General features: G+C 38.7%; 1 protein-coding gene across 1 annotated transcript in view; it reads left to right on the top strand.

Annotated features, from left to right (window-relative positions):
* wbp4 (WW domain binding protein 4) overlaps positions 1 to 13,245 on the top strand; it is a 38,686-nt gene that overhangs the window by 2,121 nt on the left and 23,320 nt on the right. Inside the window, exons 2-4 of the mRNA XM_048621514.1 lie at positions 1,544 to 1,606; positions 1,705 to 1,831; positions 3,233 to 3,376. Coding sequence (XP_048477471.1) covers positions 1,768 to 1,831; positions 3,233 to 3,376 — 208 coding nt within the window. The 5' untranslated portion in view covers positions 1,544 to 1,606; positions 1,705 to 1,767. The remainder of the gene's footprint in view (positions 1 to 1,543; positions 1,607 to 1,704; positions 1,832 to 3,232; positions 3,377 to 13,245) is intronic.

Genomic DNA, 13,245 nt, shown 5'->3' with positions numbered 1-13,245 from the left:
GGAGCAGAAAAGCTGACATTTCGGGTCGAGACCCTTAACGTCAGCTTTCCTGCTCCTCTGATGCTGCTTGGCCTGCTGTGTTCATCCAGCTCTACGCCTGGTTATCTATGTAACATTTCTGACTTGGTTACTGGAGAGGAACCTGCTAACCTCTTAGATGAAAGAAGACAGAAATACTCAGGAAGAGTTGATTCTGTGGTCCCACTTGAACAGCCATCTTACACTAATGTCACAGCTTTACTACACAAAATGTGCCAAAGTACTTCATACAGGGAGTAGAAAAGATATCTCTAAAAGAATTAAGGAGCAGATGAATGCATGTTAAATCTTGTTGGAATAGGTGGGGTTTCAAAAATTTCTTGCAGGTGGAGTGTAAAGTTGGGAAGTTTAAAGAAGCAGGGAATTTTGGAGGATGTGTCTGAGGCATTTGAAGGCTGAACCAACATTTGTGGGTCAAAGAATGAGTGAGAATTTTCTTTAAATCAGAATTGCAGGGTGTGAGGAGTTGGAGGATGTAGTGCAATCAATGTTGGTCATGCTGGTTCTATACTATTGTTTAGTTACTGTGGTGATTACAGTGCTGTAGTGAGTAGACTGTGGGTGTTGTAGATATTATGATTGTCCCAGGTCTCAAAATTATTTTATGGAAACAGTTGGAATAACTAACAATTTTAGAAGAGAGGAGGAAGGAATTTCATGGTATATACATAGAACTGTGCTATTAAATATAACAGTGTATTTGTGAATATGGAAAGCCTTTCCTGCTGATCTGTGGGTATTGGAAAAGCACATTTCTTTAATAGATATCCTCTTGCATTACATAGATTAGAGATTTCAAAGTTTTTTTCTCAAAAGGGTGTTAGAAAAGCAGAGTAACACAACTCCTTGACAGATCAGATTACAAACCCTTCTTCACTATCGATACAGTTTGCATGTTTAGAATTCACTAATCGCTGAAGAGTTTTGCAGACTGCTCAGAATACGCAAAAATTTTTGAAAGCTGGACATGCTTGACTGGATATATAAAATGGATGAGGTTTTGAATTTTTTTTGAGTAAAGTCATGAAAGGATAAAAATATCAGTTGGTAATTACCATAATTTATCGTGAACTACTTCATGATTGAATTTGAATTTACTTTTAAAGCTGCCTTTTGTAATCAGAAATTTTGAAAACCAGGGAATGGAAAAATTGCAAAAATAATTTTGAGTAGAATTTTCAGTTGTTGTAATATTAACATAAAAATATACTATTATGAAAATACTTGGATTGGGAATCTTTTTGTTTAGTTAGGCAGTTTGCATATGTAAGTGTTAACAAGAGGAAGATAAAACACAATTTTTTACTTGCAGGTATGAGTTGAGTAAAAGCCACCACCACATTCTTGAGGACAATTGGGGATGGAGAGTTGATGCTAAGCTAGCCAGCAGCACCCATATCCACTGAATTTTCTTTAAAAATAGCATTGATTGATATGTATTCAAATATTAAAGCTGTTGCTTAGATACCTAACAACTCTTGTTGTTTGCAAATATTTCCGTCAGAGCATTGAGTTTCATGAAAGAGGGAAGAACCATCAGGAAAATGTGGCCAAGAGAATCAGTGAGGTATCTCTCCTTGTTTCTTCTTTTCCCTTTGATATCTGTTGTGTGCACAATTACCATTTTTGGCTGGTCCTGATCGACATGTTCACTCTTGCTTCTAGATCAAAAAGAAAAGTTTGGACAAAGCAAAAGAAGAGGACAGAAAAGCAAAGCAATTTGCTGAGATGGAGTCTGCAGCTATGAAAGCATATCAAGAAGATTTGAAGCGACTTGGAGTAAACGTTTCAGGTAGCATTGGTTCTTATAATTTTTTGCTTATTTGAGAACTGTTGAAAGTATTTGTGATACTCAGTTCATTTTGAAATTCACATTAGGAGCAGGAGTGGACTACTGGGTTATATCGCCAGATCCACTGTTTGATAATGTCAAAACAAATCTGATTATGGCCTCAACTCCACGTTCCGACTTGCCCTCACTTATAAGCAAACCCCTAATTGTGATGCAGATAACATAAACTGCAACTCATGAATTAATCTTTGAAGCATCCAAATTGCCCAAAAAATGGGGCTTGACTTGTATGTCAAACGTACAAATTAGGAGCCACATCAGATTACCTGGGAGCCACAGTGTTAGTGTGGGTTGTTCCCATTTTGAAATGCAAGAAAAAATATAGGTCATTTAAATTATATAAATGTGGCAGGTTTTATCGAATGAATTAATTCGACAAACTTACCTTTTAACTAAAATCAAACTGTTTTAAAAACCATCTGATCCATTGTTTTTGACATTGAATTTGTCAAGCTCATTGAGTCACTTTGGCTGTTGCACTAGATTAAGGATCCCATTTTGGAGTGGATTATGTATTTTTACTTTCAGAATCATTCCTCCACAACAAAACATCTTCTTCTATGTCTTTGAATTGGATATTTAGCATTTTTTAATGATTTGGTGAGTTTGTGCATTACCCTATGATTTGATGACAAAACAACACAATGCAAAGTGGAGCAGCTTTCTACTCTTCATTATAGAAAACAAGCCTTCATATCAGCCATTTACTTTAACATTCAGCAGGAACGTAACCCTTGAGTGGCCTGCTGAGGCTCACATCCAGTTGTTAAATTATGGGTGCTAGATCTTCTGGTAGAACCTCAAAGTCTGTGCTCTTTCTTCAGTGCTGCCGGTGATCTTATTGGTCTGAGATCTGAACATGTGTCACACTAATTGCATTCTTTACACTGAGTTGTCTGTTCCATGTGTTATTGATCCACAACTTCACTCCTTTGGTATCCATCCAACAATTGTCATGGACATGCACACAAATTTCTGTAGCGCACTTGATTTTCAGCATGGTTTTAATTTGAAAATTACCACAGGCTTTAATTTCATTTCATTGGTTACTCAGGCCACTACCACCGTGAATCTTGTCTTCTGATGTTTGGTGATTTCCACTAGAAATACATTAACACTTAAGAAATACTATATTCTTAAGGGAAAATTTGTATTTGCAAAAAAAACCCTTTTATTTCCTTCCCATTTCTTAATCCTCCCTCTTTTTTCCCTTTCATCAGTTTTCCCCAAAACAGATGTGGTGTCTTTTATTTTTAAAAGAAAGTAAGGAATAGTTTAAAACATAAATACTTTCTACGTCTTCATGTACTGTAATTGAAAACAAGTAATTTGCTGTCTTAGCTTCTTCATCGTCAAGTACGACTGAGCAAAAACCAGTAGTAAAGGCCTCTGACACACAACGTACAAAGCAGAATACAGCAAATATCTGGGTGCAAGGCGTCTCACCTGAAGGATATTTTTATTACTACAATACTAAAACAGGAGGTAAGACTTCAACTTGGCTTCTATCTAAATTCCGCTCTGTGTATATAGAAGAATGTGCCTGAATTAGGAATTTACCTGTCCATCGCTCATGATTTAATCCCTGAAATGTGACAAATGTAGTAAATTTGCTTCTGAAGCACAAGCTTTTAAGTTGAGAAATATTGAGTTATAGCATCACAACTTCCTAAAGCTATGAGGCCAAGTATGCTTTGGCCAAATACACTAAATCTCAATTTAAAATAAAAACTCTCCCTTTTCGTCACTTGCCTCCCTGTACCATGCGACATCCTTTTTCCCAACAAATCATTTGCCTGGAAGTTTATCTCCACTCACGACTTCTCCAAAACAACAAATCCACTTCCTGCTGTATTAGGAAAACAATCCTAAAAATGCTCCTTTTTTACTGGAAAAAGCTCACCTTTCGTCTTCTGGTTTCCCCATTGTAGATGATCATGATAAGTAACTAGCACCATTTATTCATTGTGATTTGCTTTGTTTTATCCCACCCTGCTGATTGAACCTTTACTTTCAGATCTTTGCTGATTTGTGCTGTCTCTCTATTCTTTTTAACTGAGTCCAGCTGTTGGTTTTAGAGTTTGGGTCTTTTGCTGTGATTCCGCTGGCAGCCATTTGGCAGATAGTGTTATGCATCTCTGAGGTTCTGTCAAATGCTTTGGTGATTAATTTGCTATTAACTTATACATTTCTAAAGCATGGCCAGACCATTCACTGCACACTTCCTGTAAGTAGAGGTGACTGTCTCTAGTTAATGCTTTAGTTTTTGGCACATGCTGATTCCCTCAATATTCTGGTCTTGTAGGGTCACTACAGTGGTGTTTTTCATGCATTAGGGAAAAATTATTATTTTATATTTTATTCTTGAAAGAATGTGTTTATATGGAGTTTCTCTCCGACTAACAGCAACCAATACATCATAGTTCATGTTTTTCATCTTGGGTCTTGTTTATGTATTAACGTTCTTTGCTTTGTTATCTCATTGTAATATACACATCTTGAATCTTAAATTGCCTTCAGAAGGCTTAATGCCTTTTCCAGTGTCAGCTGCCCTGCCCCTGCACTGCTTAATTTACTTTGAGCTTCAGTCTATCAAGTGTTAATACTCCCACATGTGGAGTGACTCTTCCTGTATTCTAAAACCAGTTTCACAAAAGGTCATCTAATGTTTGATCCTCTTTTAGTTTAGTATTTCTTACTTTGGTCTTTCTTTTCTTTGACTTCCTCATATCTCTTTTAACAGTCATATGTGACCTATGTAGTCTCTTCATCCTTCTTGTGTTTATTATTGATTATTGATAATTGATTCTATCATCTCCTACAGTAACATATTCTTTCTGTGGAACTCATTCTGTGGATCTCCCAAATTTTGCACCTTCGCGCAAGTGTAATAAATTACACACTATACCCATTTTCACGTCAGCTAAATTTTTCCAGCTTTTTCTCCTTGACTTCTCAATTTTTAGAATGTTTAAAAAAAAATTGTCTGAAATAATGTAGTTCTGCCGAATTGAATGAGTAAAAATGTATACTTGCATAAAATATCTTCATTTAGGTAGTAGAGCTTGTGTGTGGTTTTAAGTGAATCGGCAAAGACTGGATATTGTACCAGGAGCTATTTATTATTTAAAGTAATATAGTTAGAGAGGTTTATTGTTTTATTTGGACTGTTGTGTAAATGAGTATGTTGAAGTCACGCAAGTACCTTTTGGAGTTTTCCAAAATACATGCAGACCTAATATATAGAAACCGCCATACAGTGAAGAGTCTAATTGGATGTTTATTTGAAAGTTGTTTCGAGAGAAATGTATTAAATGTGTAATGTGTAAGTAAGAGTATATAATTCCTAAGGCTTGTTTTACTGTTACTTTTCAAAGTTTCAATTATTTCTATGATTGTCTTTCAAATAGATTAGAATAGTTTTATGGCACTGTCTTCGGATACTTCTTCTAATACTTTCTAGTGCCAACACTGCAAGTATCCTATTTTGTGGCTCTTGGAACAGCTTTGTTCCTCCAGATACCAAGCACCTCAGGCGATTTTCAAAAAAATCTTCGAACTCTATGATCTTTTGTCGATTCTTTCCAATTTACGCTATTCAAAGAAAAGGGAGAAATTTTCAGCTGCTTCATCAAACAGTGATGGGAGAACTTATTAATGACATTAATTAATTGGCACTTTTGATTATATTGATTGAATCATTTTATTTAATAAGGATTGCTGAGTGTGGTACAATTCATATTGTGCATATGGACTTCCAAAAGGTATTTGGAAAAGTACCACCGAATATAATTGTTAGCAAAATGAAGTCTTTGGGATTAAATGGGCAGCTGTTTGTTACATTCAGCCCCAGGAAAGCTTCCCCACTTTGTTACGGATCCAGACAGGATACCTCAAATTGAGAAGTTCCTGACTGAGAAGGGATGAACCCCCATGGTCAGTTGCGTTGAGATTACTTTAGTAAAGATCCTTTCCCTCGTGGATAACTTTCATAAAAGCAGATAACTTAACCAGACTGTTTTGAGTTTTCTGTACAGTGAGACTATTAGTTACTAACCACAAGAAGAACTAATAATGCAACAGACAGCCAAAGAATGAGGAGTGAACACCGCACCCACCCAAGCCCGCAAAGGAAAATGAGAAAAGTTAGAAAATGATGTACAAGCCAGTTTTAAGTCATTTGTGAAGAGTAATTGTTGAACATTTCGGGCCGATGTGTGCGGTAATATTGTGTTGGTGGTTGAGAAGTGATTTTGAGATTCTTGGCTTTGCAGGTTGATTGAAAGTTAACAGGATGAAACAAAATCAATGCTGTCTTCCTAGCAACACTCAACAATGGTTGTTTTTTCCGCCTTTTTTCTGCAATACAGGCTGTTATCAACTGACTTTCAAAGCACGCGAGTCTACTTGTTAGCATGTCAGGCCACTAAGATACCCAGATCAGGAGATGCATTTGGTTGTTTTTTCATTTTTGCATATACTCCAGAAAGGTAAAACACAAGTTTGTCTGTAGGAGATAAATTTGTGCTCAGTGGGGCTTGGGTAGTCAGCCTTTCACGATCTCTTTACTTTTTACTGTCTGTTTGAAATTTCTCTGACAGATGCCATGTTCCATGGGCCCACTCGAGGAGTCGCTGAATTTACACCCCAGTGACCTTTTGGATATTGCAGTTCTCTTTTTAAAATCAAGGGCATCACGGTGGCTCACTATTAGCTAGCACTACTTCCTCACAGCACCAGGGAGCCGGATTCGATTCTACCCTCTGGTGACTGCCAGTGTGGATTTTGCACGTTTTCCCATGTTTGCGTGGGTTTTCTCCAGGTACTCCAGTTTCTTCTCACGGTCTGAAGACATGCAGATTAGGTGGATTGGCCCTGGTACAATGCAGGGTTATAGGGATAGGGTAGAGATGGAATTCTCTTTGGAGGATTGGTGTGGACTCCATGGATCAAATTGCCTGCTTCCACACTGTAAGGATTTTATGCAGGAATTAAACATGTAATATGTCCGTAAGTACTTGAGTCCTGATCTGTCATCATGACATGTTGAATGAATATATAATTGGCCTTGGATGGAAAGCAGAAAGCACTGGTGAATGATTTTTGTTTCCCAGAATGGAGCCTAGCAAATCGTTGCTCTCCTTGAGGAGAGGGTTGGTCTTGGGATTTTATTCATTGTCTCATCATGCAGACACTTCTGGCTGGGCCAGCTTTTGTTACCCATCCTTAATTGCCCTTGAAAAGGTGTGGATGAGCTGCTTTCTTGAACTGCTAACGTTTCAGTGTAGGTATATCCACTGTGCTGTTAAGAAGCTCCAGGATTTTGATCCAGTGACACCTAAAAAAAACAGCAGTATAGTTACAAGGCAGGATGCTTTGGAGGGGAGCTTGCAGGTGATGTTCTTAAACTACTGCTACCTTGTCAATCTAGGAGGTGGCGATAGAGACCGCAGATTTGGAAGGTGCTGTCAAAAAAGCCTTGAGTAGTTGCTGCAGTGGATATTGTAAATTGTAGACTGTGCCACTGTGCATCAGTGGTGGAGAGAGTATTGTTTAAGGTAATGGTGGAGGGCTGTCAGTCAAGAGGTCTGCTTTGTCCTGGGTGGCTTTAAGCTTTTACAGTGCTGCTGCAATGGCAGTCATCAGGCAAGTTAATAGTATTCCATAACACTCTTGACTTGTACCTTGAAGATGGTGAGTAGACTTTGGGCAATCAGGAGGTGAGTTACTGCAGAATTCCCAACTTCTGACCTGTTCCTGCAGGTACAGTAATTATATAGTTGGTCCAGTTGAGTTTCTGGTCAGTGTTAACTCCCTATAATCTGATAGTGAGGAATATAGTGATGACCATACCATTGAATGTCGAGGGAAGATAGTTAGATTCTCTCTTGTTGGAGATGGTATTGCCTGGCATCCACTACCCTGAGGAATTCTGTTGTTAGAGGATAATCCAGAGCAATCTACTGGTGTTAGGTATGATTCCAAACAGTAGGGTTTTTGCCTGATTTCTGTTGACTCCAGTTTTGCATTGCCTCCTTGAAGTAGAGGGCAGCCACTCTCACGTTTGAATTCTGCTCTTTTGCCATGTTTGGGTAAAGGTTGTAATGAAGTCAGGAGCTGAGAGGTCCTGGTGAAAGCTAACCTGAGCATAAACTGACTACTTTTTAAAAATATAGATTAAGGACCTGGTTTGCAATGGCATTGACACATCCTCTTCAAGATTTTGGAGAGGAAACAGAGGAGATTTTCTAACATGGTACTAAGGTTGAAATTGCATAGAGAAACTGGAGTTGCTCTCCTTGAGTCAGAGAAGGTTAAAGGGGTATTTCGTGGAGGCCCTCAAAAACAAAGTGTTCTGCTGCCATAAATAGAGAAGTTGTTTCCAGCAGCCAAAGCTTGAAACCAATTGGGATACGCTTAAGGTGAATAAAGAAACTTATTTTACAAAGCGAGTTGGGGGGGTCTAGAATCCTCTGCCGAAAAGAATGGTGGAGGCAGATTCATCAAACGCTTTGAGCAGAATTGTAAAGAACATTTGGGTAATGGTGAAAGAACAGGGGAGTGGGGACTAATCAGAAAACTCTTTGTAGTTGCCAGCAAATACAATGGAATGGATGGTCTGCTGTATTGTATCGTTCTATGATCCATCTATGATGTATTCAGCAAGTGTGATTGTCATTTTCAACATTCACAATGAATAACTAATTGTAAATTTGCTGTTCACATTCCTGATCTTCAGCTGGGAGAAGGCAGTTGAAGATTTGGAGTTATTGTTTTGGGATCTTCGACATTTGGCAATGCAGAGCTTGTGTTGCTTAAAAAAAAACAGGTTATTTAAGGTATTTGGAACACTCGGAAGGGACCACATTACTGGACTATGGGAAATGACTTTTGGATTTGGACTATGAATTACACTTCAAAGAGTTAGCACAGACATGATGGGTTGAATGGCTTCCTTCAGTACTGTACAATTTGATGATCTTGTGACAGCTAATATTCTCTGGGACTGGTATAAAGCTGGTCAAACACACACCTGATCCAAACAGGTCCTGGCAAAGTGGAACTCCAGCCCTGAATTTTCAACTGAAGTGGCAAAGTCGTTGGTGAGGAAGGGTATGGGAAGTATGAGCCAATTCATTAGTAATTGTCAGACAACTGAGAGAGAACTTTAAATGCATCACGTGTGGAGAAACTTTTTGACCCATCATGCCACATAAGTAATAGTCGCTGCAAAACTAATCCTAATGGTGTATTCTTGCCCATGGACCCATATCTGTTCAGAACTGATCTCAATGTCCTGCTCTCTCCCATTGTCCAGCCCAGTGTAGACAACCTTTCTATTGCTGAAAATTACTATTTACAATTGTGACTCTCATTCCTTCAGCTTTTAATTATTGGAGATTGAAAAAGAAATGAAATTATTCAACTTGTGTCTTTCATTTTCTCTCAACCCATCTTCCTTTTGTTCCTTTCTATACTTGATTTAATAATTAATTCTCGACTTTAACTTGTATAGTTCAAATATTACCTATTAAACAGTTCTTTAATCTGGGAGGCTAAGAAGGAGGAGTAATTGTTTCCTTGTTGATACTGTGCTAGTTGAATGTAGAGGAAGCAATGCTTTTTGGGTGGTTGCCTGACAAATCAAATGCTAGTTTAATTAATGGCTGTAGCTGTTTCTTTTACTACTTGAGCCAAAATCTAGGTCTTTTTAAGTCAACTGTTTTAAGACTTATCGCCAGACTGTGAGCTGCTGTGGATTTAAGTGACCTCTGTGTTCCATGCCATTGTAGTGTGCTTTTCTGCAATCCCAGTAATTCCCTGCTATATGGAATTTCCTTGCACTGTATCAATGAAAACAATTGAAAATATTCACTCTAATTCTATCACAAGCTCTCAATTTTTAACTCCGTGCAAGTTCAATCCATATGCCTTAGGAATGTATATAACGGTGATGTGGTAACTACTCACTAAGATCAAATTTATTGGGTACTCGGAGCAGTGAAGTGTTTCCTAAACTGATCAAAGTCTACTATTCAAACTTGCAATACAATTTAAAATTAGTAATAGTTGAATTTATTCAGACCTGGTGATTTATTAGATAAATATCAGAAACAGGAACACACAGGTCTGTGAGGAGATAGTGGGAGGTGTTTCTCCTCCTCTGGTCTAAAATCTTTGGTTTAACTTGCCCTGTCCCCACTCATTAGATAAATAGCACAAGGTATCTGATTGCTGTGTTTTTAATTCATTCTTTCTATGTGGACACAACTGGCAAGTATGGCCCAATCTCAATTTTGAAGATGGTGGGCAATCTTGAGTTGCTGCAGTCTGTATGCTTTCTGGTCTCTGAGTTCCAGGATTTTGATCTAGTGATAATGAAGGAGTGACGAGCTCAAATAATGAGGGTGTGAATGGAAGACAACTCTGAGGTAACATTCCCATGCACCTGCTACCTATGTCTTGGTGGAGCTTAGGAGATACTGCTGAATTAATCTTATGAGTTGGTCCATTGCATCTTGAAGATAGAAAACACTGTTGCCGGGTGTGCTCTTGGTGGCTGAGGGGCCATTGAACAGATTGCTGTGCTTTGGATGGTGTTGCAGCTACACAAGTCCACGCAAGTGAAGAATTTTTCATTAAAATCCCAAGTTCTGCTCTGGGGAGTAAGGACAGTGCTGCAAGTCTAGGGTGACTATGGAAGGGATTGAAAGTCTAGCTTAGTGTACTCGCACATCTGTATTTGCCTTTGGAAACTGATTTGATTCTACTCTGCAGAATAAAGGATGGTACTCTGTATTTAGCCAGTATAGCAAGATTGAGTTCTTATGTGTGCTTGTTGACAGCATAGCCATCCACCTGCATGCTTGGTCTGTCAGAAATTTATAGACGGAAGAGATGATTTTAAAAAGTGGGTTAGCTGCCTTTAAAATTGACTTCCCATCTGTCCCATCTTGAGGTAATGGAGTAGATAATAGATGTGGCCCCATGCATGTAATATTATTCTGCTTTGGGGGTAAGCTGCCTTGAACATGCTGGGATGCACTTTATCCTAAGTTAGGATAAAACTTAATTTTTCCAATTTAAATTTAATTTGATCTTCCTGCTATCCTTCAAGCTGAGTTGCTCTCTATTTTGAGGCTCTTTTTATTACGTGTACACGTAGGACAAAGCAAACAAATATTTACAAACTGGTCTATAAATGCAAAATTTTGTGCACGTTGTTGTTAGCTATACTATAGGTGCCTTTTGGTAACTTCTATTTAAATTTATGGCAAGAAGAGCCAGTTAACAATTTGCCTTACAAAATACCTTTTAATTAAATCAAATTAAAGCCTTTTCACAGAATTTAAAGAAAGGCAAGCCAAAGGTGGGGATAGTTAGAAGGATGATCAAAGCCTTGGGCAATACGTGTTTTGAGAGTTCTTAAACCTCCACACAAAATATATTGTGCCTCACATCAGGGCTTGAGTTCATCTCCATGCAAGTATCGTGTTTACTACAGATGTCAAACAGTCCTGTTTTAGAAAAGAGAAAAGCAATGACTTGGTCAGAATTTTACAATAGGTAGAACTTAACAGTTTTTATAAATGGATAAATCAAAGGAACAGAAGCTAATTAAAAAGGACTTGCAATTATGTGATTTTTTTTTTTCTGACCCCTGGCTGATGTAAAGTGCTATTTAACTAAAAATGTAGAAAATGCATAAGCCAGCTTGCACAAAGCAAGGTGCCGCAAACAGCATTGTGATGATCAGATAATCTGATTTAGTGATATTGGTTGAGGTACATTATCTCCACTGTCGGAGACAAACTCCCCTCCCTGTCCCTATGGGGTCTTCTGGTTCCACCTGAAGTTTAATGTGTCCTCTGAAAGATGGAACCTTAGACAACGCAGGACTGCACAAAGGTGTTGGCCTAGATTTTGAACTTGTGTCTCTGAAGTGGGATATGTGACTCATGACCTTCTAACTTGGACGAGTGTACTACAACAGCTGACACCTGCAAACATCTTCAAAGAAACAGGCTGAACTATCACAAACAGCTCTGAACCTGAGACTACCAGTAAGAACTAGCATGGGACATCTCCTGGTGAAAGGGTGGTGATATGAGAACTGAGATGATCATTTCATTGGCACCAATTTGTTTGTGAAACATGACAAGGTACAAACCTTGACAAGGCAGCAGGAATCCTGGCTGAAGTAAATTTGAAACAAGAAACCTTTATATTGGCATATCTGCGGGTAGTAAGGGATGCCCACATTGCCCTATACTTTATTTGATGCAGTCCCTAATTTCAGATTTCTATGCAACATTATTTTTAAAAATTCTTTGAGTGTGGGCTATTGTGCATCACTAATTGACCTTTGAGAAAGCTGGGTGGAAGAGTAACTCTGAGTAGTATCCACCTGATTTGGACGGGTGGAGAGTGGGCAAATTCATGGCAGATGGAATATAATGGATAAATGTGAGATTATCTACTTTGCCAGCAAAAATAGGAAGGCAGGTTATTATCTGAATGGCAATAGATTGGGAAAGGGGGAGATGCAGTGTGACCGGGTTGAGCCCAGTCATTGAAAGGAAGTGTGCAGGTACAGTGGGCGGTGAAGAAGGTTAAGTGGTACGTTGGCCTTCATAGTGAGAGGATTTGAGTACAGGAGCAGGGATGTCATGCTGCAATTGTACAGGATCCTGGTGAAACCACACCTGGAATATTGCATGCAATTTTGGTTTCCTTACCTGAGGAGGGATGTTCTGGCTGTAGAGGGAGTGCAGTGAAGGTTTACTGTATTGGTTCATGGGATGGCAGACTAATGTACAAAGAAAGACTGGTTTGGTTAGGATGATATTCACCGGTGTTTAGAAAGGTGGTGAGGGGAGGGGTGGAATCTTGTAGAAACATGTAAAATTCTAACAGGTCTAGACGAGGTAAACACGAACACAATGTTCTCGATGACCAAGGTGTCCAGATCCATGGACCACAGTTTAAGGATACAGGAGGCACCATTTGGGACTGAAATGAGAAATTTCTTCACCCAGTGAATAGTGAGCCTGTGGAATTTTCTGCCTGGAAATAATTGACGGCAAAATATTGAATGTTTTCATCAAGGAGTTGGATATTGTTCTTCAGCCTAAAGGGATGATAAAAGGGAATGGGGTAGGTTGGGGATGGGAACAGGATACTGAGTTAGATGATCAGCCATGATCACGTTGAATACTTGAGCAGGCTTGAAGGGTTGAAAGCCCTCCTGCTGCTGCTTTCTACATTTGAAAAGGTGGTGATGAGCCACCATTTTGAATCAATACAATCCATGTGGTGTAGGAACACTTGGAGTGCTATTATAGGAGTTCCAG

The sequence above is a fragment of the Rhincodon typus genome, unplaced genomic scaffold (genome assembly GCF_021869965.1).
Source record: "Rhincodon typus isolate 14 unplaced genomic scaffold, sRhiTyp1.1 hic_rhity00000726, whole genome shotgun sequence".
In the NCBI taxonomy this organism is placed as follows: domain Eukaryota; kingdom Metazoa; phylum Chordata; class Chondrichthyes; order Orectolobiformes; family Rhincodontidae; genus Rhincodon; species Rhincodon typus.
Note: the sequence above shows the minus strand (reverse complement) of the source record. Positions and strands in the feature narration are given on the sequence as shown.